At 59.5% G+C, this 23,286-nt stretch overlaps 1 protein-coding gene across 2 annotated transcripts; it reads right to left on the reverse strand.

The window, feature by feature from the left end:
• Positions 1-51: 51 nt before the first annotated feature.
• LOC138808185 (wolframin-like) lies at positions 52-19,000 on the reverse strand. 2 transcript variants are annotated; one of them, XM_069994136.1, is made up of 8 exons: positions 18,882-19,000; positions 12,095-12,312; positions 8,481-8,563; positions 7,382-7,526; positions 7,111-7,281; positions 6,116-6,196; positions 5,522-5,670; positions 52-1,953 (listed from the first exon to the last, which is right to left on the reverse strand). In XM_069994136.1, the coding sequence occupies exons 2-8, from the start codon at positions 12,309-12,311 to the stop codon at positions 142-144; spliced, it is 2,658 nt and encodes an 885-aa protein (XP_069850237.1). In that variant the 5' UTR covers position 12,312; positions 18,882-19,000; the 3' UTR covers positions 52-141. The 2 variants fall into 2 exon arrangements, with proteins under 2 accessions (XP_069850237.1, XP_069850236.1); XM_069994135.1 differs by having other exon boundaries at positions 12,095-12,316.
• Positions 19,001-23,286: the final 4,286 nt, after the last annotated feature.

The following is a 23,286-nucleotide window of genomic DNA, read 5'->3' on the forward strand; positions in this document are numbered from 1 at the left end:
GTGTGGGGGTGGGGTGGGAGAAAACATCATGCAATTTCCTACGGGTGGCGTCACAAGTGGCGGAGCGGCCCCGTGCCCCGGGGTGGGCCACGCAGAGGCCCCTCGGCGCCCCCCGAGAGCCTCCTCCACCGGGGGGTGGGCTCACGCGGCCGACAGGAAGGGGAAGAAGAAGAAGTTGAAGGCAAACTTGAGGGCGCCGTGCACGGTGCTGCGCCAGTCCTGCTCGATCTTCACGTGCCGCCTGGCGGGCGCCAGCTGGGCCATGCAGTTCAGGCAGCTGATGGCCTTCAGCTCGAAGACGGGCCACTTGCTGCCCAGCCGGCCCTCCAGGATGGTGCTGAACTCGATGAGGCTGCCGTGGCGCAGGCCCAGCAGCACGTCCTTGAACTCGCTGCTGGCGCGCAGCACGATGTCCTTGGTGATGTCGTCCTCCTCGTGGCCGCGGGTGCTGTTGGCGCCGCCGCCGAACGGCATGCCCACTGTGATCTCGAACTTGTAGCGGTCGAACTTCTTGATGTGGCAGGGGTGCTTGGCCAGCTGCCGGAGGCGGCAGAGCTCCTGTTCGGCCGTGGCCGCGGCGCCGGGGCTGCAGGACGGGTAGGCCTCGCCGTACAGACAGCGCATCCAGTCGCCCACGAAGAAGGGCAGCATGTTGATGGCCGACTCGGCGCTGTTGTCGATGTCCGTCACCCGCACGTACTTGAAGCGCCCGGTCCACGTGACCCGGTGGCCCTCCAGGTGGCTGCACAGGATCTGGGTACGGGCCATGTTGGTCTCCTTCCAGGCCCGTGGGCCGCACAGGAAGCTGTACTGCGGCCAGCTCAGCGTGGAGTTGTAGACCTTCATGCCCTCCGAGCGGTACACGTAGAACCAGCAGAACAGCACGATGGCCGAGAGCCACACCAGGATGAGCTTGACCATGGAGCTGCGCGACAGGGACTTGGCCATCTCCACCGCGGACAGGCTGGCCTTGCTCCACCAGCGCAGCAGCAGCGGCACGGCGCACAGGGCCGCGGTCGCCAGGAGCTTGGTGAGGTCCAGGGACACGAACCACCAGGCAAACTGCACCACGCCCATGAGGGTGAGGCCGGCCACCAGGACGGGGAGCGCGAAGAGGAAGAGGAGGTAGCCGACCGAGGCGCGGACCAGGCCCAGGCCGGTGGACTCGAGCAGGATGACCACGGACAGCTCGCACCACATGAAGCAGACCAGGTAGGGCACCAGGTAGCAGTAGGTGCCCTTGAAGCCCCTGAGCTGCGCCATGCGGAAGAAGAGGTACAGGAGGTAGAGGTAGAGGAGGCAGGGCACGCTGACGTTGAGGACCACGAAGTGGCCGATGGGCACGGTGAAGAAGGTCTGGCCGAGCGCTTTCACGAAGTGCCCGTCCACGGGCATGGTGGGCAGGAGGGACAGCAGCCCGGCAGCCACCTCGGTGACCAGGGCCCGCCTGGTGTAGGGCTCGGCGCAGCTGCTCAGGCTCATGTAGCTGGTGACGGTGAAGAAGACGGAGACCATGGCCAGCTCTGAGCAGGGGATGCAGTCCTTGCTGGCCAGGGGGAAGGAGAAGATGACGAAGACGACGGACAGCAGGAAGTGGGCGTAGGGCTCCAGGTGATTCCAGCCGAAGTTCACCTCGGCCTGCTCCACGTCCAGGTTGGGCTCGAAGCGCAGCAGCAGCTCGGTGAGCGAGCGGAAGTTCTCCCAGGCCTTGCTGTCCTGGAACACCTTGAGCGTGCAGATCACCATGGACACGAAGGACAGGTAGAAGACGACCAGGGGGATGAAGAAGGCGAAGAAGTCGACGGTCAGGTTGCTGATGATGAAGAAGAAGACCAGGGCGTTGATGTGGTGGGTGGGCACGATGGTGGACAGCCAGTGCATGCCCGCCTTGGAGGCCAGGTCGATCAGATACTCCTTGATCTCCATGATGGCGTGCAGTGGGTACTTCACCACCTGCGGGAGACAGTCGCTGGAGCCAACTGGGGCAAGAGCCCCGTCCTGCAGCCTGAGGCTCCCCAGCACCCCTCCCTCCGTGACGGAAGCCCAAGAGCCATCGCCCCACGCTGGCTTGTCCCAACAGACCTCCTGACACGCCTTCCCCGGCCAGGCGCCCGGGCCCCACGTCCACGCGGCCGTGCTGTGTCCATTCACCAAGGCAGGGTTGGAGCTGCCCCGGCACAGGGATGGGGCAACCGGGCCTGCATGCACCCGTGTGCCGTGTGCAACCTGCGGCTGCTGCTTGTGATAGAGACCATCCACTCTAGCCTGCCTGTCAATGAGCAAATGCGCGCAGGCAAACCAATGAGCGGCGGGCAGTGCCCCCAGCTGGCTCCTGGCGGCCTCTGACTTCCTGAAACCTGTCACGCACTGTGGCATCTGACGCGTGCAGAGAGCGGATGGGCACTAAAAAGGAAGCAGTCCAGGTTTTCTCTGAAGGAGCCCCTTTGGGAGGAGGCCAGGCCACCAGTAAAAATCAACAGCTTGGACGGTGCCGCCACCCCCGGTATGTGCCACCCTGGCCATGAGCAGCCCAGACGGCTGGAGAGGCCTGTGGGCACCCGGGAACTGGCACAGAAGGAACTATGGTCCTGCCTGAAGTCCCACAGCCACAGATCCTGCACAATGCCTGGGGCAGAGGGCCTGTGAAGCACAGAGAAGCTTCCAGAGCTGAGCCAGCAGTGTCCGGCCCCTGAACAGCCCCGACCATCACAGCTCCCCCCCAAGGCTCACCAGACTGGGCGACTAGACCTGACTTCTTTCCTACAGAGAATGTCCAAACACATTACAGCCAACTCCTGCTGGGGTGGGAGCAGAGGTTTTCTGCTTCATTGCTTCTGTAACACAGGGAAGGGGTTGGGTTCGTGCACCGCAAAGCCTGCTGTGCCCAGGGTGAGGGGGCAGCGTCCCGCGCACCAAGGTCTGCCTTTAAACAGCCCAAAGCAGGGGCTGCTCACACCGGAGGGACAGACCACGGGTGTGCCGCGGGGAACTGGTGGGCGCTTTAGTCATGCATTACTTTCTAGTACTGGAACTGCACTCTGGGCGCTGACATTTGAGCCAGGCCCTCAGTCTGTGTGTTGTCTACTGTTTTGCAGGTTAGGGTCTTGTACTAACTTTGCCTGGGCTGGCCTCAGACCTCAATCCTCCTTCTCTACCTCCTGAGTAGCTGGGATTTCAGACATGTACTACCACGTGCAGAGACCCTGAAAGGATTTTAAAACACTATTGAATGAGTTTTGGGGTTTTTAAAATTTTGTTTTGTGCTGATCCTGTGGCTCCAACTCAGGGCCTGGGTGCTGTCCCTGAGCTTTTGTACTCAAGGCTAGAACCCTACCACCTGCGCCACGGCACCACTTCCAGCTTTGTGTTGGTTAATGGCAGATGGGGTGTCCTGCACTTGTCTGTCCGGGCTGGCTTTGAACTGCAGACCCTCAGATCTCAGCCTCCTAAGTAGTTAGGACTCAGGTGTGAGCCGCCAGTGCCCGCTTTGAACACATTTTTAAAAGAGAACCATCTCTCAGGGCCTCTTGCATTCCAGCCTTGGCATCTGGAACCTTCTTTAACATTCTTTGTGGGAGCAGAACGAGCACACGAAGGTGCCTGTCTCCTGGGCCAGGGACCACCCCTCCGCGTCCCCCAGCCTGTCCTCTCAAAGGACATTAAATGCCAGGGAGGCTTGAGTGACACTTGTCATGGTTTACTGCCTCTTTTATGCAAAAGACTTGTAATAAAGTCAGGTGCTGGTATCATGCCTGTAGTCCTAACTACTCAGGAGGATCAAGGTTCAAAGCTAATCCAGGCAGGAAAGTCCACGAGACCAGCAAAAAAGCCTAAAGTAGAGGTGTGGCTCAGGTGGCAGAGTGCCAGCCTTAAAGAAAAGACCTAGGAACAGCACCTAGGCCCTGAGAACAAGTTCCATCTCTCTCTCTCCCCCCCTCCCTCCTTCTCTCTCTCTCTCTCTCTCTCTCTCTCTCTCTCTCACACACACACACACACACACACACACACACACAGGCTTGTAATGAGAGACAAAACAATCAAGAGTTCTGACAGCTCCAAACCCTGAAAGGGAGGGAACAGTGTATTTTTTCTCTTCCTCCCCCGTCTCTGTCTCTGTCTCTGTCTCTCTCTCCACCCAAAGGGCCCTCCACTCTTCACAGCGTCCACTTCTCTACCATGGGGCCGACGCGTCTTGCCACCCGACCCCAGCAGCGTGGTGTGACACGGGAGTGGTTGGGAGGGACGTGGGTCTCTCCCCCTCCTGTGTCACGCTGGCCCCCACTGCTAACACTTCCTCTGGGCCCAGAACCATGCCAGGCTCCGCAGCTGCCTTCTCCTGGGCGAGCAGGGACACAGGGCCTGCTGCCCTGCACACGCTCGGCTTAGGACCAGCTCTGGGCAGACCTTCAACACGAGCTTCAAGCTCATGCGGCCCACGCCACTCCATCCCAGGACCTCCAGCGTGGACAGCTTCCCATCACGGACGCCTTCCTGGTCCTCCATGGCCGGAGCGAGGCTTTCCACTCATCACCCCAGGGCCCTTGCGCCCCCTGGGGCTCACGCTGGACACGGTCTGGCTCTAAGTCCCAGGAGAGTGGCAGTCAAGCACTGACCTGTAGGCCCCAACTCTCCTGTCCTGCCTGCCCCCCCGTCTCTCCGATGGCCCCTAGCCTTTCAGCCCACTTCCTGCCAGTCTGCAGCTAGACCGTCCCTCACCACTGCCCCCAAGTCTGACTCATTTGCCCACTTGTACGCCCGCAACCGGTCTCAGGCAGTGATGAATTCCAAGAACTGAGGATGCTCGCACATCACAGGCCCGAGCCTGACGGCCGGGTCCTCCGCTGGTGGCCCTGACTGACGGCCGGGTCCTCCGCTCTGGGTCCTGTGCTGGCCTTGGTCTGACTGGTCGCATGCTCACACCCATCTGATCGGGTTTCTGGAGACCCTGGCATTCCCCTAGACAGCAGTGTGGACACACCTATCCCAATCTAGAAGGCTGAACTGGGATGATTCTACAGGAGTCCCAGTCACACCGTTAAGCCTGAGGCTCTAGGTGTGTGTGTGGGGGGGGGTGTTTATGCCCCCTGTTCATTCCTGCCACCCATGCCTCGGTGTGTCAGCATCCCCAGGCCAGGCCTGCCCACCCTCACCCCCACCCCCATCAGAGCCTGCAAACAGGCCCACGGTTGGGCCACCGCAGCCCACAAGACCCCACAGCAGTTGTTGGAGGGAGAGTCCCTGCAGAGCTGCACCTGTCTTATGCCACAGATAGTCTACGTGAATCCAAAGGTGCATCCCGTCCCGATCAAGGCCCTCCCGCCCACAGGGCCCTCTGTGCCCACCTGCTGGGCACTGCCCTGGCTTCTGGGCCTGACTGTAAGAACCACGTCCTTCTGACAGCTCAGGGGCCGGGGGGACCGGAGGGAGCAGTGGCACTGCCCAGGACGTGTCTGTGACGGCGTCCCGCTGGTCCTCGTGGGCAGGCCGCTGTGGGGACGGGCGGCCGGGGGCCGGCGCTCACCTTCTGGCGCAGCGGCAGGTCCTCGGGGCTCTTGCCGGCCAGCTCGTCGTCATCGTCATCGTCGTCATGGAAGAGGTTGGTGGGGATGATGCCCTTGGCATACTTCTTGGTGATCTCCACAAAGTCGTCCAGCGCGATGTAGTTCTTGGCTAAATAAAGCACAAGAACACGGTGCCAGGCAACGCCAGCCATCACGACCACAGCATGGGTGGAAGAGGTGAGGACGGAGGCTTGGGGACCAGCTGAGCAGGAGTGGGTTGAGGCAGGCCCTTGCCCGGGTGCGGACGGGTAAGGCCTAGCCAGGTAGGGCGGAGGTGGCCATCCGCCAGGCCTTGGCACACCTGCTGTCTGCCTTCAACACCCCAGGTCTCCTGCGCCCTCTGCCCCCCTGCTCCCCTCACTCCACATCCCCGTGCCCGGGACACTGGCATCCGAAGGGTCTGGATCAAACGTCCATTCACACCCCAGGAACTTGGCGGGAGTCGCCAGGGTCCTGTAGTCTCGTGTGTGGATGGACAGGAAGGGCAGACAGCATGCCGGGGGCGGGCAGGAAGCACGATGCCAGGTGGGCACCGCGGGGTGGGCTGTACTCACACTCGCTGCTGACCAGGCGCTCCAGCATCCGCCTCTGTCTCTGCAGGGACTTGGGGACAGGCCCGGGCTGCGCCCCTCCATCTGCAGGGGACAGAGGACTGGGTCAGGGCTGGCCGGTCCCCTCAGCCCTGGAGCCCATGGGCAATGCAAGCGCCACCCCCCTGGGCAGCCACTCTATGAGCCAACCATGCACACCGCCCTTCCTTCTTGGGGACACAGGCCCTGGACCTGCACCTCCATGGCTGGCATTGTCTACTGACTCAAGTTTCCCATCAACAAGACAGCCTAGCGACTCAGGAGGCTGAGACCTGAGGAGCGAAGTTCAAAGCCAGCCCAGGCAGGAAAGTCTGTGAGACGCTTATCTTCAAATGATCAAAAATTCAGAAGCACAGGGCGCTGGTGGCTCACGCCTGTAATCCTAGCTACTCAGGAGGCTGAGATCTGAGGATCGCGGTTCAAAGCCAGCCCGGGTAGGAAAGACTGTGAGACTCTTATCTCCAACAAACCACCAGAAAACCGGAAGTGGCGCTGTAGCTCAAGTGGTAGAGCGCTCGCCTTGAGCTGAAGAGCTGAGGGACAGCGCCCAGGCCCAGAGTTCAAGCCCCATGACCGACCAAAAAAAAAAAAAAAATCAGAAGCAGAGCTGTGGCTCAAGTGGCAGAGTGCTACTAGCCTTCAACAAAAGAGGCTCAGGAACTGCGCCTAGGCCCTGAGTTCAAGTCCCAGGATGGGCACCAAAAAAAGATAGCCTGCTCTCCTGGGGTGAGACCGAGGCCCCAGTCACCCCATGTCCCTGGACCTGGTACCAGACAGCAAGAGCGCAGCATGAGTTTAACGAACCAACAAACACCCAGCCAGGATTTGTTGTCTGCCTGTCCCCCACCTCCCAAGCCCCGAGCCCCGGTTCCCACGCAGCCCTGCCTGCACAGGGAAGGCCTCCTCCCGGGGAAGGGCCTGGCCCGGGGCTGGGCTGGCCGGTGACCTGGCTGCCGTACCTTGCTCGTTGACCTGGCCGACGTTCTCCAGCAGCTCAGACACCGCCACCTGCTTCTTCTTCTTGGGGTTGAGTTTCCAGTACATGACCAGCGCGGCCTTGCGCACGGCCCGCTCCAGGTCCGTCTCGGAGGACAGCTGCTTCACCTCGGGCTCATTCTCCGCAGTGATGCCTGAGAAACAGAGGCGTCGGGCCAGCCTGGGTCCCGCCTGCCGGAGCCCAGCGCCACTCCGTGGGCACGCACGCTGCAGCCGAGGCCCCCCTGAACTCACCCTTCCTGTCCGCCAGGCACCGGCGGAGCAGCTTCACGGCCTCCCGCCGGCCCTGCTTGGCTGCCAGGAGGAGCCAGTCCACGGCGGTGCAGCTGTTGAGTTCCTCATCGGTGTGGCTGGCCAGCTGCAGGTAGTGTTTTGCCACCTGCAAGGCAGCCGGGCCCTGTCTCTGGCTCCACCCTCCACACCCCCTCCCCACCCCGCCCATCCCCTCCCCGCCCCTCCCTTCCAGGGCCCAGGGACCTTGTTTGGTTGTTGTTGTTTGAAACAACTTTTTCTTGGAAGGAATCCTGAGGAACCCTGATCGTTGGGCCCCTGGTCCCTTGGCGGCATTTCTGCGTCCCATGGGAGAGGAGGGGAGATGACGTAGAGCCCAAAGCATCTACTCTCAGGCCGCTTGCAGCCACCCTCCCCTGCCCTCCCCACACAGCGCAGCCCAGTCTCCAGGGAAGACTCTCAGCTCGGGCTTTGCACTGGGCATCTCCCGTGTGGGGATGTGCAGGGTGGGAGTCTCCCGGGTGTGTGTGGGGGCACCCGCTTGAGCCACACACTGCAGGGCAAGATGGGAAGAAGTCACTGCCTGGGGCGTGTCTACATGTCTACAGAGCTCCCGGGAATGACGGGCAGGGCACCGGGAGGCCTGGGGGGCGGGGGAGCTGCCCAGAGCTCATGGCCGCCTACCCGCGGGGTCCCCACAGGTCACGACGGAGACCGGACTGTGGGATCCCCACTCACTGTTGTAAGGCTGAGGCAGCGCAATGATGAAATGTGGCCTGGGGGGTCAGCAGAGGTGAGGAGCAGGGCGGGCGCCCGCCGGGCGTGATGGGCAAGGCCGGCGCCCCTCAGGGAAGAACGCGTGGGGGAGGGCACAAACTAGACCGCTGGCGAGGATGCCACACTGGGGCAGGATCCGGGCCTGACGGGGATGGGGGTGGACGCGTCTGTGGGTGGGGCAGGGACCTCAAGGAATGCGGAAACAGAACCACGATGGAGCAGGCACAGGGGCACCACCACGCGGGCTCCCTGCGTCCGTCTGTGGGCTGCGGGACACGGCCAGGCCCATGGTGCGGGGACTGAGCCCCCACCACGCGCCCCTCACCTCTGTCTGCGCCTTGGGGTCCCCAGCCTTGGCCTTCTCCAGGATGTGTTCAAATGGGATTTCCACATCTCCCTTCGCGGGCCCTGCAACGCAGGGAGAACAAGCAGAATATGATAGAGCCCAGGCCTGTCACCTATCACTGGGGGGGGACAGAGCCCGGGCCTGTCACCTGTCACTGGGGGGGACAGAGCCCAGCCCTGTCACCTGTCACTGGGAGGGACAGAGCCCGGGCCTGTCACTGTCACTGTCACTGGGGGGGGACAGAGCCCGGGCCTGTCACTGTCACTGGGGGGGACAGAGCCCGACCCTGTCACCTGTCACTGGGGGGGACAGAGCCCAGCCCTGTCACCTGTCACTGGGGGGGACAGAGCCCGGGCCTGTCACTGTCACTGGGGGGGGGACAGAGCCCAGCCCTGTCACCTGTCACTGGGGGGGACAGAGCCCAGCCCTGTCACCTGTCACTGGGGGGGGACAGAGCCCGGACCTGTCACTGTCACTGGGGGGGGAGGGGACAGAGCCCAGCCCTGTCACCTGTCCAGATGGGCTCTGGGAGGCCTCGTGCTGACCCCTTTAACAGCCTGGCAAGAACAGGAGGACCCCCACCCAGAAAAGCGACCATCCTCAGACTCATGGCCTTGAGCAAGGTCAGCACACCCCCCTGCCCCAGCCGTGGGTGGCACAGACCTGAGCCACCACTGCCCCCCTTGGGGCTCCACTTTGAAAGCCTTGACCCAAACAACAAGAATGCAAAACCATAAGACAGTTTCAGAAAAAAAATCATTCTACCAGTCTCTGTCTCCAGAGCCAACCCCCCCCCCCACACCTGTCCCACGCTGTGCTCCCCAAGGCAGGCCAGAGCCCGCCCGCCCACCCTCCACATGGCAGGGGACGGCAGAAACCCGTGCTGTCGCCCCCACGCTCCTGGAGACAGGCAGAAAGCAGCGAGAGACACGGTGCCCAGCATGCCTCCAGCCACTCGCCCGCGGCTCTCCCAGCCCCGCTCCATGCCAGCTCCATGCCAGGCTCCGGGCAGCTCCGCTGCGCTGCAAGCCACCGCCTGGCTGCTGTCTCAGGGCTAGGATGCCAGGGCCAAAGGCAGAGTATGGAGGGGCAAAGGGGGGCCAGGAGAGGCTCTGTGCAGGTGGAACGGGTGCCGCTCTGGGGAGGCGGGAGCCTGGGGTGCAGCGAAGCTCCTGCCTGCAACCAGCCAGGCGCCGGCTCACACTGCAGACCGGCCCTGGCTTCCTGCCTAAGAAGAAACGTGCACGCAGCCAGAGGCAAGCCCCAGGGAGCTTTCCGCCCAGGGCCGAGAAGCCACCTGCAGAACACGTGTGTGCGTCACTGTGGGTGTTTTGTACACTGCTTGCCACCTCCCCACGCTCCCCGTGGTCGGGCGGCACTGCCCACCTGTCAGATCCACACGCCACACCTCACATCCCCAACCATAGCACTCAGCAGGGATGACTGTGCTAGGGAAATTGTGTGTGTGTGTGTGTGTATGCGTGTGTGCACGCGTGCGTGTTCACATGCACACACTCTAAGACTGGGGCTTGAGCTCTGGGCCTGGGTGTTATCCCTTAGCTTTTTTGCTCAAGGCTGATGCTTAACCAGGTGAGCAACAGCTCCACTTCTGGCTTTTTTGTTAATTGGAGATTAATTTAGTTAATTGGAGATAATCTCATGGACTTTCCTGCCTGGCTGGCTTCGAACCACTATACTCAGATTCCAGCCTCCTGAGAAGCTGGGATTACAGGTGTGAGCCACCAGCACCCAGCTAGAAATACTCTTCCTTCCTGTGCTAAGCTGGGCAGGTGATGCTTACTTACCCTGTGGGCAGAGAGAGGGAGGGGAGGGGTGTCTCTCCATGACAGCATGTGGATTCCTGGATCCAGCCTAGATTCTTTACAGGTATCATGTGTTTCCTATATTCCCCGGCAACACACGTGGCGTATGTGGATGTGTACTGGGCTTCTGTCATTTGTGATGGAGTGAATCCTGACGCTGATGCTTTAAAACTCCAGCAGTAAGTGGAGCATCACGACTGAGTAGATCTTACCCGCTCACCCCGTGCGGCCTGAGGCCGAGGCCCTGCCCATCTCCTTCTCTCCTAAGACTCTCCTGCATCTGAAAGACTTGTACACGCCACACGCCTTCGCACAGGGCCCTCCCTCCCACTGGGCCACTGCAGCCCCCGGAGGGCAGCCCCGCTGACCACACCGAGGGGTGAAGGCTGGGACCCAGGAGGAAGCAGCGCGAGCGGGGTCTGTCTCCCCAGCCTGGCACTTGGCCTGGTGACCGCCGCACGGAGGCGGCGCCCGGGCTGGAGCCGGGCTGTGTGGAGAGCGAAGGGTGGAGAGGAGATTCCCGCCCAGCCAGCGGCGCAGGAAGCTCCCAGTCACCGCCCGCCAGGCAGGGCCCGGCCCGCCACGCGGCTGCAGCTGTCCACCGAGCCTGATTTGTACTGAACTGCTGACCGTCTGCCAAACGCCCTCAGAACACCACTATAAACACCACGTTGATACTTACAACGTAACATCCTGCCTCCAACGTCCCATCGCCAATCCCAACTTCACCTCTCATGTCCCCCCACCCCCGGGGTTCCGGTGTTTCTGTCCCTCACACGACGCCACTCTGTGGGGACTCGGTGAGTGCGGAGGACACGGGATGCCATGTCATCTGTGACCAGGGCCCAAGGGGGTCCCCTCTTCTCCCCCACGCCCGTTCTGTGGAAAGAGGATGGGGACCAGCGGGGGGGAGGGGAAGCAGGGATGGGGGCGGTAAACATGGTCTAAGTACACGTGCGGTGGTGTCATAATAAAACCTACTACTTTGTACAACTAATATATACTGCTAATATAAAAGATTTGTTAGATAAAATCAGTATGTATTATCTCCAAGAAAAAAAAAAAAGGCTTCCCTGCCAGCCTCTGTTTTCTATGGCTGGCCTCCGAGGGGGGCGGGGGGGAGACAGAGCCAAGGGAGCCCGGGTGGGACCCCAGCTTGGCGGGACCCCCAGCTTGGCGGGACCCCCGGCTTGTTGAGACCCCCATGCGTCACAGCCCACCGTGGCTGGAGGCGCAAGCCCATCGATCAGGGCAGGACTGGAGACGAGGCTTCCTGGAGGAGGAGGAGGAGAGGGAACCACAGGAGGGTGCTGGGGGACCCCTCCCCGCCACCGTCACTGCAGCCAGAGAGCGACATGCGTGGGAGCCACACGCCCCGTGCTATGCACACACAGGGCAGACCCTGTCAGGCAGGGGGCACCCGCCCTGGAGAGTGCCCGTCAGGGGCTGAGGGTCAGGACGCCACTCTGAAGACAGTGGGCTTTCAAACCACAGGTGCTCGCCCAGGCAGGGTCCTAAGGTCAGAAAGATCCAGAAGCAGGAGAGCCGCAGGAGCAGGAGGCATTTCAGCAGGTGGGGTGGGCGGGGCAGGCCTGGGGCAGGGGTGCCCTGTGGGCAGAGGGGAGGGGAAGCAGGGAGCGTGGTTTGGAGAACACAGGATGAACTTGGGGTGTAGGGAAGGGCCTGCACTGAGGAGGGCCCCATGGTCCCATCTATACACATGGGAAGGGGGCAGGGGATAGAGGGCCTGGCCCAGGCCTCGGGGCTTACCGGCTCCCTCCACGGCTTCTCCACGTCTGGCCCGGGGGCCGCCGGGCACGGTGGGTGCAGAGGCTTCTCCAGCGCCTGGTCCGGAGCCAGGGCTGGCCGGGGGCGCTTCGCTCCCCTCCTGCTCCCAGGAGGCAGTGGCGTTGAGCCGGGCTCGAGCCTGGGGCTGTGGGGCCAGCGGGGGTTCAGAGGGGCTCAGAGGAGGGGTGCTGGAGGCCATCCTACCTGCAAGAAAGCAGAAGGCTAGGCTTCCGGAGTCTGCCACCTCCAGCTTGCAGGTTCTGGTATCTTAGTGACCCGAGCCAGCAACGCTGTCCAGCTCCACACAGCCCAGCAGCTCCAGCTCGGGTCCTGGCATCGCAGGCCAAGGCACGAGACTCTGGGCCTTAGTGTCCTCCCCTGAGAAATGGGGACAGGGCTTTCTGGGCAGGGCCTGACCTTGGGAACGAATGAGGGCCCACGTCAAGCACAGGCCACCAGACCTGAGCACAAGTGCATCTCATCGTGCGTTCACGCTGCCACAGAGGGTGCGACATTCCACGCTGGTGTTCTTGTTAATGACAGCAATAGGTGAGCACTGGTAATCTGTAATCCCAGCTACATAAGAGGCTGAGACCTGGAGGACCAAGGTTATGTGCCAGTACACACACACACACACACACACACACACACACACACACACACACACACACACACACACACACGCACGCACACACGCACACATACACACACACAGAGGCACAGAGAGGCCACAGGAAGGCCACAGGAAGGCCACAGGAAGGCCAGAGGCTGGAGTGATGCAAAACCGTGGATACCACAAACTGATGATGGTGCTGAATCGATGGAAACGGAGCCCCCGCCCCGCCCCGAGGTGCCCACGTGGTACACAACTTGACCTTGGCCTTCAGTCGTCTGAACGGTGAGAATAAACTTTGTGTTATTTTAAGCCACCAGTTTCCGGTGGTTTCTTTTGGGAGCTTTAGGAAATGAATCTCCCAGCAGAGAGTAGAAGTTACGTGAGCAGGCTCAGGGTGGGGAGGGGAGGAGGAGCTGGGGAAGCCAGGATTTCAAACCAGACCTGCCCAGCTGTGGGGCCCGTCACGGGAGAGAGGTCACAGAGCCTCACACGCTACTAACACACACACAAGCAAACTGGGCACAGCGCCACAGGGTGAAGAGGCTTCTAGAACAGAAGAGAGCACAGGTCTATGGCGCATGGCATCCCACGGGGAAAGGGCTCGGCAACCTGGAAATCACCCTGCCAGCACCATCAGGCAACCTCGCGCCACAGACCACGGAATAGAAAGCCTGAACGGGCTTCGGGCGGGGGCCACAACTCCCCGAAACGGTCAGACCCCCAGCGTGCTCTGAGGCGTGAGGGTTTTCCTCAGATTCCCCTAACTCGGGGCACGTGCATCCTCTCCATCACAGATGAGGAAACGGAGGCAGAGTTGGGGGAGCTCCTACCACTAATCTCCTGGCCCTGGGCTGCCCACAGGCCGGGCATCTCCCCCCTCCTGTGTGCCTACTATCCTCATCTGAAATGGGAACACCCCACTGACGAGTGACAGAGCCAGAGGCCAGAGCCTGTCGGCTGCTAGCAGCTTCAGGCCCAGAGCCTGGGGGAGGAGGGGTGTGGGGGGAGGTTTTGGGGGGTCCTGGGTAGATGCTTCCAGAGACCACTGTTCATGGGGAAACTGGGAACAGAGCCAGACTATCCCATTTCAGCTCTCGCACCAGCCACAAAGGGCTGAAGATCAGATTCTGTGTCCAAAGAGCAGCACAGATTTCCAGCTGGACAGTCTTCCCGCAAGGGATGAGCTCTTGACGTAACTTCTGAGCCTTGTTTTAAAACATTGCCTTGAGGTTACTTTAAAACCCAAAGCATCTGAGCCTTGTCTATCTGCTTGGAAGTCAATGCTGGGCTCCACGCCATCTCTGAGAGGAGGCTTCTGGAAACAGCAAAGCAACCTCTGTAAACGTTGCCATCTAACAGCATGTGTGGACTCAAGGGGCATCGGACCAGTGGGCACCAGGACCCAGGCAGGTCTCCAAGCCAGGGGGTGGACCGAGGAGCTCCAAGACCCAAGCAGACATGAAGACTCCAGGGCATCCACACCGAGGTAGCACCCAGACCCAAGGAGCCCCAGATCAAGAAGGCCCACGCACCCAGGAGCCCCGCCTGGCTAAGGCACAGAAAAGCCTGGTGGCTTGGCACACAAAGCCCGTGATCCAGTCCCCAGAGCTATCTGAGGTAGCAGGAAGGCCGGACCCGGCTTGCCTCCTCTGGGTACTCAGCTACTACAGAGTCAAGCACCCTCCCGGTGGTCAAGAAAGCCTAAGGCCGGTACCTGTCACCACGAACAAGGGCCCTGCCCTCATCTGTTGCATGCTTTTCCCTCATCCACCAAGCAGGCAGGACACATCATCCTGCGGTCCCACATGTCAGCCCTCACCCCACTGCAGACCGGAGACCTGCTCAGTGTGAAATGCCAGGGCTGAAGTTCAAATCCACACCCAGGATAAAAACCCCAGCACACTCAGAAAGAGACCCTCGAACTTCCCTGCACCCCTTCCAGATCCATCACTTCCCAAAAGGGCCATCCTTCCTTGGCTCAGGCAGCAGATGCACCGGGCCTGACCCTGCAGGGTCCTCCTCCCACGAGCCAGCCTCCAGCCGCCATGCAGAGCACGGCAGCCCGAGCCAGAGGTCCTGCCCGCCTTGGTAGGCCTTTTCCAGCAGCCTCTTCTGTGGTCTGTCTTCCGCACCTGCTCACTGGTAAATACAGCTCCCAGGGCCTCTGCCTCCAGCCCTCTCTCTGCTGGAGGGGGTAGGAGGGATGGCACCATCCTGGCTAACTGCCCTGCCTCAGTTTCCCCATCTGTACAAAGGAGAGGTTGGGATACTTTCCATATCAGACAGCAATCTGCAATTTGACGAAGGATTAAACCCTAACTCATTCCTTCCATTCAGGTGGAAATCACCCTCTAAATGTAAAGTCCTGGAAAAATACAGGTTTGGGCTGGCTGTTGGGCTGAGACGCGTGCTCGTCACATTGCAGTCAAAGTAAAATCTCTGACTACTGAGACTGGGAGGCTGCAGGAGGATTCATTTTCAGGTCTCCAGAGGCGAGCCTAGTTTGGATCAAAGAGTTTGTCATTCCAAAACAAACAAACGGTTCTGGGCCCTGGTTGGCCACCGGAATGACAAAGATCAGGAAAGAATGCATACAGCATGAACTGGACTGGGCTGCCTCCTCCCTTCTCTGCTTGGTGATGCTGACCCCAGAAGACTCAGGCCGTGCTTCAGGGCATGCAGTAAGGGCTTCACATATGCCAGCAGAAGCCTAGGATGGCCTGGCCGTGGGAAAGCACATCAGCCTGGGACTGGTGTGGCTGGTGACCTTAAGCAAGTGGCTCCGAGGCCTGGGCACCCTGACTACAGAACGAGAGCCTGGTCATGCTGGCTTTGCCCCCAAGGCCACGGTGGCCACAGTGGTGACTTGGGACTCGTCATTGTGTAAGATCCCAAAACACAGAGTGGCCGGCATTCTTTCCCTGTGAGCACCATGGCATATTTTTATCCCCTCAGAACACAAATGCCAGCACCAAGGAGTGAGTTGGGCTGAGGAGCCACCACCCCTACAGATAGCCCCCAGACCTCTCTTCGGAGACAGGGAGCAGCTTGCACGTGGGGCCTCTGCCCAGATGCTCCAACCCCGCAGCCCAGTCCAGCCCCCCAGGGGCAGCCCCGGCCTCAAAGCCACTCCTGGACATCATTTCCTCTCCACCTCCAGGATCCCCGCATGGGACACCCAGGGCTCACACACAGAGGGACCCCAGAGAGGACTGGCCAGGTGATGAAACCCTCAGCCCTCTACCTGGGGTCACGCAACCCGGCTCTCACTGGCTTGCGGAAGAAGGTCTCCACCACACCGCTGAGCAGGCTTTAAAGCACTGTGCGGTATCATTACGGGGTTGTTTAGCATGAAATGAAAATTTATCTCCAGTAAGGGGTGGAAAACAATGACTTCCTAAAATGTTAAGACTTACAATCACTGGGTAAGGAGTGGGTGGCTTTATTATATTCTTTTTTTTAAAAAATGTATTTCCCTAATTTCCTATAATGAATAAACAATGTTTGATGGAAAACGCGTGTGTGTGTGTATGTGTGTGTGTGTTTTCCTGGGGCTTGAATTCAGGGCGTGGGCACTGTCCTTGAGCATTTTTGCTCTACCACTTGAGGCACAGGTCCACTGCTAGCATTTTTGGTGTTAATTGGGGGTGAATCTCACACTTTCCTGCCCAGGTTGGCTCTGAACTGCGATCCTTAGATCTCAACCTCCTGAGTAGCATAGGCCACCAGCGCAGGGCCAGGGTGTTATTTTTTAAACTCATTTATGACTGAGTCCTAGAGAACTGGGCTCCGTAGGTCCACGGCGTGGGGTGTCCACTCTGGCCTGGCCTGGCCCCTGGCACAGGGCTACGGCTCAAGACAAGGACACAAAGCCCTTGGTGGCTCCCAGATACCTATTTTTGCTCTGAGTATTAAGAGCTAAACCAAGGAACATTGCAGCTTACCAATGTGGCAAGTTCAGAGATATAAAGCAATGGGCTGAATTGAGAATGGCCTGGCCTTGATCATGGATAGCATAGATGCCCACACCTGGTACATCAGCAGGCACGGATGGACAGCCCCATGCCAGGACGTGCCTGCCCCAAAGAGGCTGTTCCAGGGCCAGACTTCGAGCAGCTCCGTCAGGACAGGAAGACCAGCACCCCAGCAGATAAACCACGAAGGCAGAGCAGCACTTGAGGCTGCTGGACACATAAGGAGGCCCTCAGTCAACCATGGGAAGGCCCTACAGAGCCTCAGGACAAGCTGGGGTTGGGGCGGGGGTGGGATCTGGGCACCCAGCCCAGGAGAGGAAGCATAGGGCAGCAGTGAGCCAGGATGTGTCCAGCTAGAATGTGATTGGTGGGTGGACACAGGAGGTAGAGAAGAGGCCTGTTGAGAGCAGGGCAGGTCCCCAGAGCCTGAATGAATGCCAGGTCAGGAGGCAGACTGGGCCCCACAGGCCAGGGAGAGGAGTTCCAAAGCCATCAGAGGACGGGAGACATGGCTCACCAGTAGAGCACCTGCCTAACAAGTGTAAGCCCCTGAGTTTAAGCCCCAGTATCTACAAAAGGAATCCTCAGGGCTTCTGGAGTCAGGCTCTGGGACTAGGGAGGAGGCACGGATGGGAGTCAGCCAGGGTGAGGGAAGGGGCCGGGCATCCTCACAGGCTCCTCATCCGCTGTGAGGAGCCTGGAGGTCACAGAGCAGGGACAGGCTTGGGGCTACAGCTCATTCCCTGAGTTGGTGGGTAGGGTGCCCACTGTGACTCTTAATGCCACTGTTAGGGTACCTGGCACCAAGCAGGCATTCCTGAGGCCTAACTAAGCTGGGTACGAGGGGGGAGAGGGCGGGACAGCTATGCTGGGCCTGCAGCCCCAGGCTTGCCAGCTTGGCCTGGCAGGGACAGGGAAGGCGAGAGCTGGGGAGCCCTCTGCACTCTTCCAAGATGACGACCAAAAGGAACCTGTCCCCAGATCCCTGGCCAGATGCCCTCTCAGAGTCACAGTCCTGGGAGACAGAGGCAGACAGGTAGGGAGGGGCCTAATGTCAGGCTGTAATGAGCAGGGGCAGTCAGCACCCAGGGTACCAGGGCACAGCTCTGGGGTACAAGAAGGGAAAACCCCTTACAATCAGGAAAGTCCTGGGCCAACTGCCAGGGATCATCATACAAGGGGAGGGGGGAGGGGGGCAGGGCAGCGCTGGCTGGGGGCCGGGCAGAGATCTCACAACTGTGGCGGTGGGTCCAGACCTGCGCCTGGCCTCAATCCTCCCCCATCAGAGGGGAGGGGGCCTGTAACTCCTACCCTCTGTGGCCCCTGAGAGGGGTGAAGAAGGGAGTGGAGGGAGCCCCAAGAAGCTCAAATGTTGGTTCCTTGGAATTTCATGACATCAACTATAGAAAATGGGGTGAAAGGAGGGCTTCATCACATGCAGAGTTGACCCACAAGGGCTGGGTCAAATCTGCAGAAAGCTTCCAGCGATCAGACCGGAGATGAAGGCCCCGGATGGCTCATACCAGAGCGTGGTCACACCAGGGCCGGGGCAGGTCACAGCTTGAGGGGTGAGGGGCTCCCACTGCCCACCTCCTCTAAGGGGGGGTGGGGGGGGACAGGAGGAACTAACTGACCACTGGGCTCTTTAGTAGCTGACCTCTCATGACCCACTAACCCCACCTGGGATTGACCTCCCCCCCATGACCCGCTAACCCCCACGTGGGACTGACCCCTTCCCCATGACCCGCTAACCCCCGCCCCCCCCCCCGCGGACGCCTTCCAGCGGCCCTGGGGCGGTCCGGCCCGGCCGGCTGCGGTTCGGGCATGATGGGGCAGCTCGGTGCGGCGGGCCGGGAGGAGGGACCGGCCCTGGGGAAAGGATGTCCCCTGCCGCCCCGGCCCCAGATCGCTGGACCCCGGGGCCGGTGTCCCCGCCCCGGCTCGCCCGGGCCGGAGACCACTTTCCCGGACTAGACGCCACCCGTCCCGGGAAGGCGTCACCTCGGGCGTCGCGAAGCAGCGGGCCTCCCGACCCTCCCACGTCCCGGAACTTACAGCGCACTTTGGGCCCGGTCACTTTTCAGTTTGGAAGGGGAAACTGAGGCCCGCGGCGGGCGCCCCGCCCCCTCCCACACACAGCCCTTCCCGCTCTCCGGGTCCCCGGCCCGAAAGCACTCACCGGCTGGAGGGCTCAGGGCGCCGCGATGGTCTCCAGGCCCGCCGCAGAGTCGCCGGGGAGCGGCCGGGAGAGCAGCGGCCGGCACGGCGAGCGGAGCGCGCTGCCCCGGAGCCGGAGAGCGCGGCCCAGGGCCCCGGGGGCGGAGCGCGGCGGGGGCGGGACCTCGGGACGTCCTCCACTCCCAGCGCGGCCCTGCAGACGCGGCGCCAGCTCGACTCGAGGAGCGGCTGGCGCGCCTGCCAATCACAGAGTGTCCCAGCCAATCGAGGTGCGCCCCGCCTGCCCAGGCGGGCCCTCTCCCAGTGCAGCCGGGACTGGGGCGCGGGCGGGTCCCGGCGCCCACGGCGAAAGTTTCCGAGCGGACTCGGATCGGTGTCCTGCCGGGCTCCGCCCACGGGGCGTCCTTGGGCTGAGCCAGGCCGCGGGCCCGGTGCACAACAGGTGCCTGGGTCCTTGGGCCCGACTCTCCGTCACCTTTACTCGGCAGCCCCGCCCTGGGATCCGCTTTCATTATGCCTATTAGTTCATGGCGTATGAACCGAGCCCCCGAGCCCCGCGCCGGACGCTGCTGGACACCGGGCGGCGGCCGGGACAGGAGAATGCGGAATCGTCGGCCAGCACCGGTAGCTCACGAGTATAATCCTAGCTACTCAGGAGGCCGAGATGTGAGGGCCGAGGTTCGAAGCCAGCCCAGGAAGGAGACTTCGTGAGACTCTTATCTCCAACTAATCACCAAAACGCCAAAAGTGGCGCTGTGGCTCAAGTAGGAGAGCACACTAGTCTTGAGCTGCAAAAGCTCAGGGACAGGCCCAGGACTTAGTATAAAATTAAATAATTAATTTTTAAAAAACGTGTGTGTGTTCAAGGCCAGTTTTAAATGAAAATCAGATGCCACCTAGCTTGCTTTCCATGGGATTAATTTAAAAGTATGTAGTAGCCCTGGCAGCCAAGACTCCCTTCTTCCAGTCCTCTGTGTTAGACACGCCCGATGATTCCTCAGTGTCGGAAACAAAAAGACACCCAGAGATGCAGGAGATTTTGCCAAGGCAATTTACTTGTGTAGGAAAGGGTGCAACAGGGCGACTCTCCCCAGAGGGCGGTCTGCTAGGTTTTTAATCCGTGGGAATTGTCCCAATAAGTAGAATTGATTGCCAAGGTGAGGAAGGGAGCCATTCGTTAATTCCAACCAAAACTTTGTTTTGTTTCCTCCACAGCACCCGCTGGGAATGGGGCTGGGAATGGCAGAGCCGGGAGAGGTTGATGAGGTCAGTGGAAAGCTCCCCAGCAAAGGGCTCTTGATTCCTTTGAACTCTGTTGACGAAGACTTCTCTTCCTAACATGGCTGGCTGGTCACCCACAGCACAGACAGCAGTTGCAGTTTTAACTCCTTTGACACAAGATTCACAAACTGCACAGATAACAATTACACATGAAGTCCAGGAAATACCATATACAGGATGGAGGTGGTTTGGTTTGATGGTAAAGACTGCTTTTTCTCACAGCTTGTGTCTGAAAAGTCTGATTGGAGATAAGGTAAAAAGCAGTGCTTGCTTAGGTCCCTGGGGAATGGGTCCTAGGCCACCCTTGCCGTCACCACAGAATGGGGAGGAAGGGAGGAAAAAGGAAGGTGGGAGGGAGTTAAGAAGGGAGGGGAAGGACGGAGTGGCTTTGCCTCTTTTCTTACTGGACTTCTCCTGGGGATTTTCCATTTTGCTTTTAAGAACTCAAGAATGCAGGTGTCATTGGGCTCAGGTTGGATGATAAAGGAACAAAATAAATCTCTCAAACTGTTGCTGCTCACACTGTGTGCTTTTAAGCCAGGGTTTCCAGAGTTCACTAGGAGCGTGCTGTGTGCAGTGACTCCTTGCAGCCGAGTGCCAGCCGCAGGGGCTCTGGATGCTGACGGCCTCTCTAGATCCATGGATAGATTTTCCCAAAACGACCTTCTCCAAGTTGTTTTCAGCACACACTGCTCAGGAATTCTCTCTCTCTCTCTCTGTCTCTCTGTCTCTGTCTCTCTGTCTGTCTCTCTGTCTCTCTGTCTGTCTCTCTGTCTGTCTCTGTCTCTCTGTAGCACTGAGGGTTGAACTCAAGGGCTCATGCTTGCTTGGCAGGCACTCTACCACTTGAGCCATGCCTCCACTCACATGTCTAACCCTCTCCCAGTAAGGAAAATGAACAATGGGCCCTGCAATTATAAGCTTCATTCCCCTGGTTACTGATGGTCTTACTGCATTTACTGTGGCTATGACAGAATACACCAGAGGGGTGATCTCGAGGGGGAAGAAGGCTGTGCGGCTTGTGGATCTGGAGGTGGATGAGGCCAGGTCATGCGGCTGCGTCTGGTCAGGTGGCCTCTTGGTCCTTACAGGACAGAGGGGTGGAAGGGAACACACACGGGATTTGAGGAAGGAAGAGCACACAGCGGTGGCCTGGCCCACTCCGCAGGTGGCAACCCACTCTGTCAGCCATTCACCCACCTCCCGCTCAGAGAGCTGTGTTTAAGTTGGAGTCAACACATTTCTCATTTCTTGGTGAAAATATTCCAGATCCTTTCCTCCAGCGTGGTGGAAAGTTCACGATCACGGCCCTCAGCCCGCCCACGATGCCTCCCCCCCCCCCCCCCCACCTCAGCCAGGCCACCAGCGCCTCTCCCTCCTCTCTATCTCCAGCAGCGTCCGGGCAGCCAGCCTCTCCGTCCCGCCAACTCCCAGGCCTGACCGCAGACAGGAAGAAACCACAGCACTGCAGAGGTTGGCGTTGCTGGTTTCTTAATCTTGAGACACTGTCACTTCCTCTCTGTCCCCTGGAAGCCTGGAGGCTCCTCCAAAACCAAGTCCATGACTTTCTTGCAGCCTCCCTCCAGAACTGAGGGCTAAGGTCCGTTTGAGCAGCTCTCCAAGCCTACCCTGAGCCAGTGGCCCCAGTCACGCTTCTGAGGCTGAGAGCAGAGAGGATGCCTGCAGCCACGGGTCCAGATTTTGTTGGCTACGTCTCTCCATTTTTTGTTGTTGTTGCTGTCAATACTAAGGCTTGAACTCAGGGCCTTGCAATGTCCCTTAGCTTTTTCACTCAAGGCTGGTGCTCTACCACAGCTCTGCCAGCAGCTTCTTGGTTTCTTGGTGGTTATTGGAAATAAGAGTCTTACAGGCTTTTCTGCCTAGGCGACTCCGAACCCTGATCCTCAGATCTCAGCTTCCTACATTGCTGGGATTACAGGTGTGAGCCACAGGGCCTGGTCCAGCCTCAGTCTTTGTTATTGTCAACTAGAACAATCCAGAACCTACTAGGCCTCGTTTTCCACCCTATGCTGGAATGGAAGGTACTGCCATTGCGGGGTTCGTCACTGCCTGGTCCTCCTGGTACCCACACAAAGTCTTACTGAGGCTAAGCCCCTTCACGAGGCTCCACGGGCCCTGGACAAGCCGAGGAAAGGGCAGATGGAGGAATCGTCCTTTACAGGCCGAAGGGGAGAGAATTCAGCAAACCTGTGCTACAGGAGCCTTGTTCAGAGCATTCTCCACAGAGCTGAAGATCCGCAAGAAAAAGAGAAAAAAGAACAATTCTGATCATGACAAGTTAATAGCCAGAAAATGACAGAATCAATGAAGTATAATAATGTGGAGGAAAAGCACGAAGATCATCAGAACAAAAAGGAGAGATTTGAAAGACAATCCCAGGAAGGCATCATGCCATGGAGAGGAGCCCTTAGCCAGCTGGAGAGGCAGAGATTAAAGCACTGCGAGACAGTACCCCTGGGCTACGGTACACTGTTGAGTGCAAACCTCAAGGATGCAGTGAAAATCTTGCAGAATTTTCTAAACAAAAGAATAAAAAGAAAAGACAAGAAAAGAACCAAGAGATGGGGTGGGGCCTCAGATTCCTGAGATTAGAGAAAAGCAAGAAAATAGCAACAGGGGTGATGGAGAGAAAACCCAGCCATGCCTCCTACCCGAAGAGAAACAGCTCCGTCATTTCTCTCTGACCGCGGCACAGACTGGAGAAAGCAGGTGGCCCGCTCAGAAAGCGGTGGCGAGCGATCGGCCTTGGAAAGTCCACGGTTGAAATGCTAAAAGCATTGGTGATTTCGGACTGTATGTAGATATTCTCACATGATGTGGGAAAATCTACTTTGGCTCCAAATGGAAAACAAAAACCTGTTTATCTTGGAGAAACCTGGACATTGCAGAATCGCCTGTGGCTGGGGGAGGGGAGGAAGTGAGAGGGTCCGAGGGACGTGTGGGGAGAGGCGGGAACCTTTGAATCCCGGGACAGAGGCTAGGATGGTAGAGGACATCACAGCACTAACCACACGGTCTGATACAAGGAAACAGAGACTGACAGGAAATATATAGTAATTGTATATATGGGTTGGGGGGTGGTAGGAAGGGAAGAACTGAAATCT

This window comes from Dipodomys merriami, unplaced genomic scaffold (assembly GCF_024711535.1).
Source record: "Dipodomys merriami isolate MVZ:Mamm:240054 unplaced genomic scaffold, mDipMer1.0.p SCAF_446, whole genome shotgun sequence".
Taxonomy (NCBI): Eukaryota; Metazoa; Chordata; class Mammalia; order Rodentia; family Heteromyidae; genus Dipodomys; species Dipodomys merriami.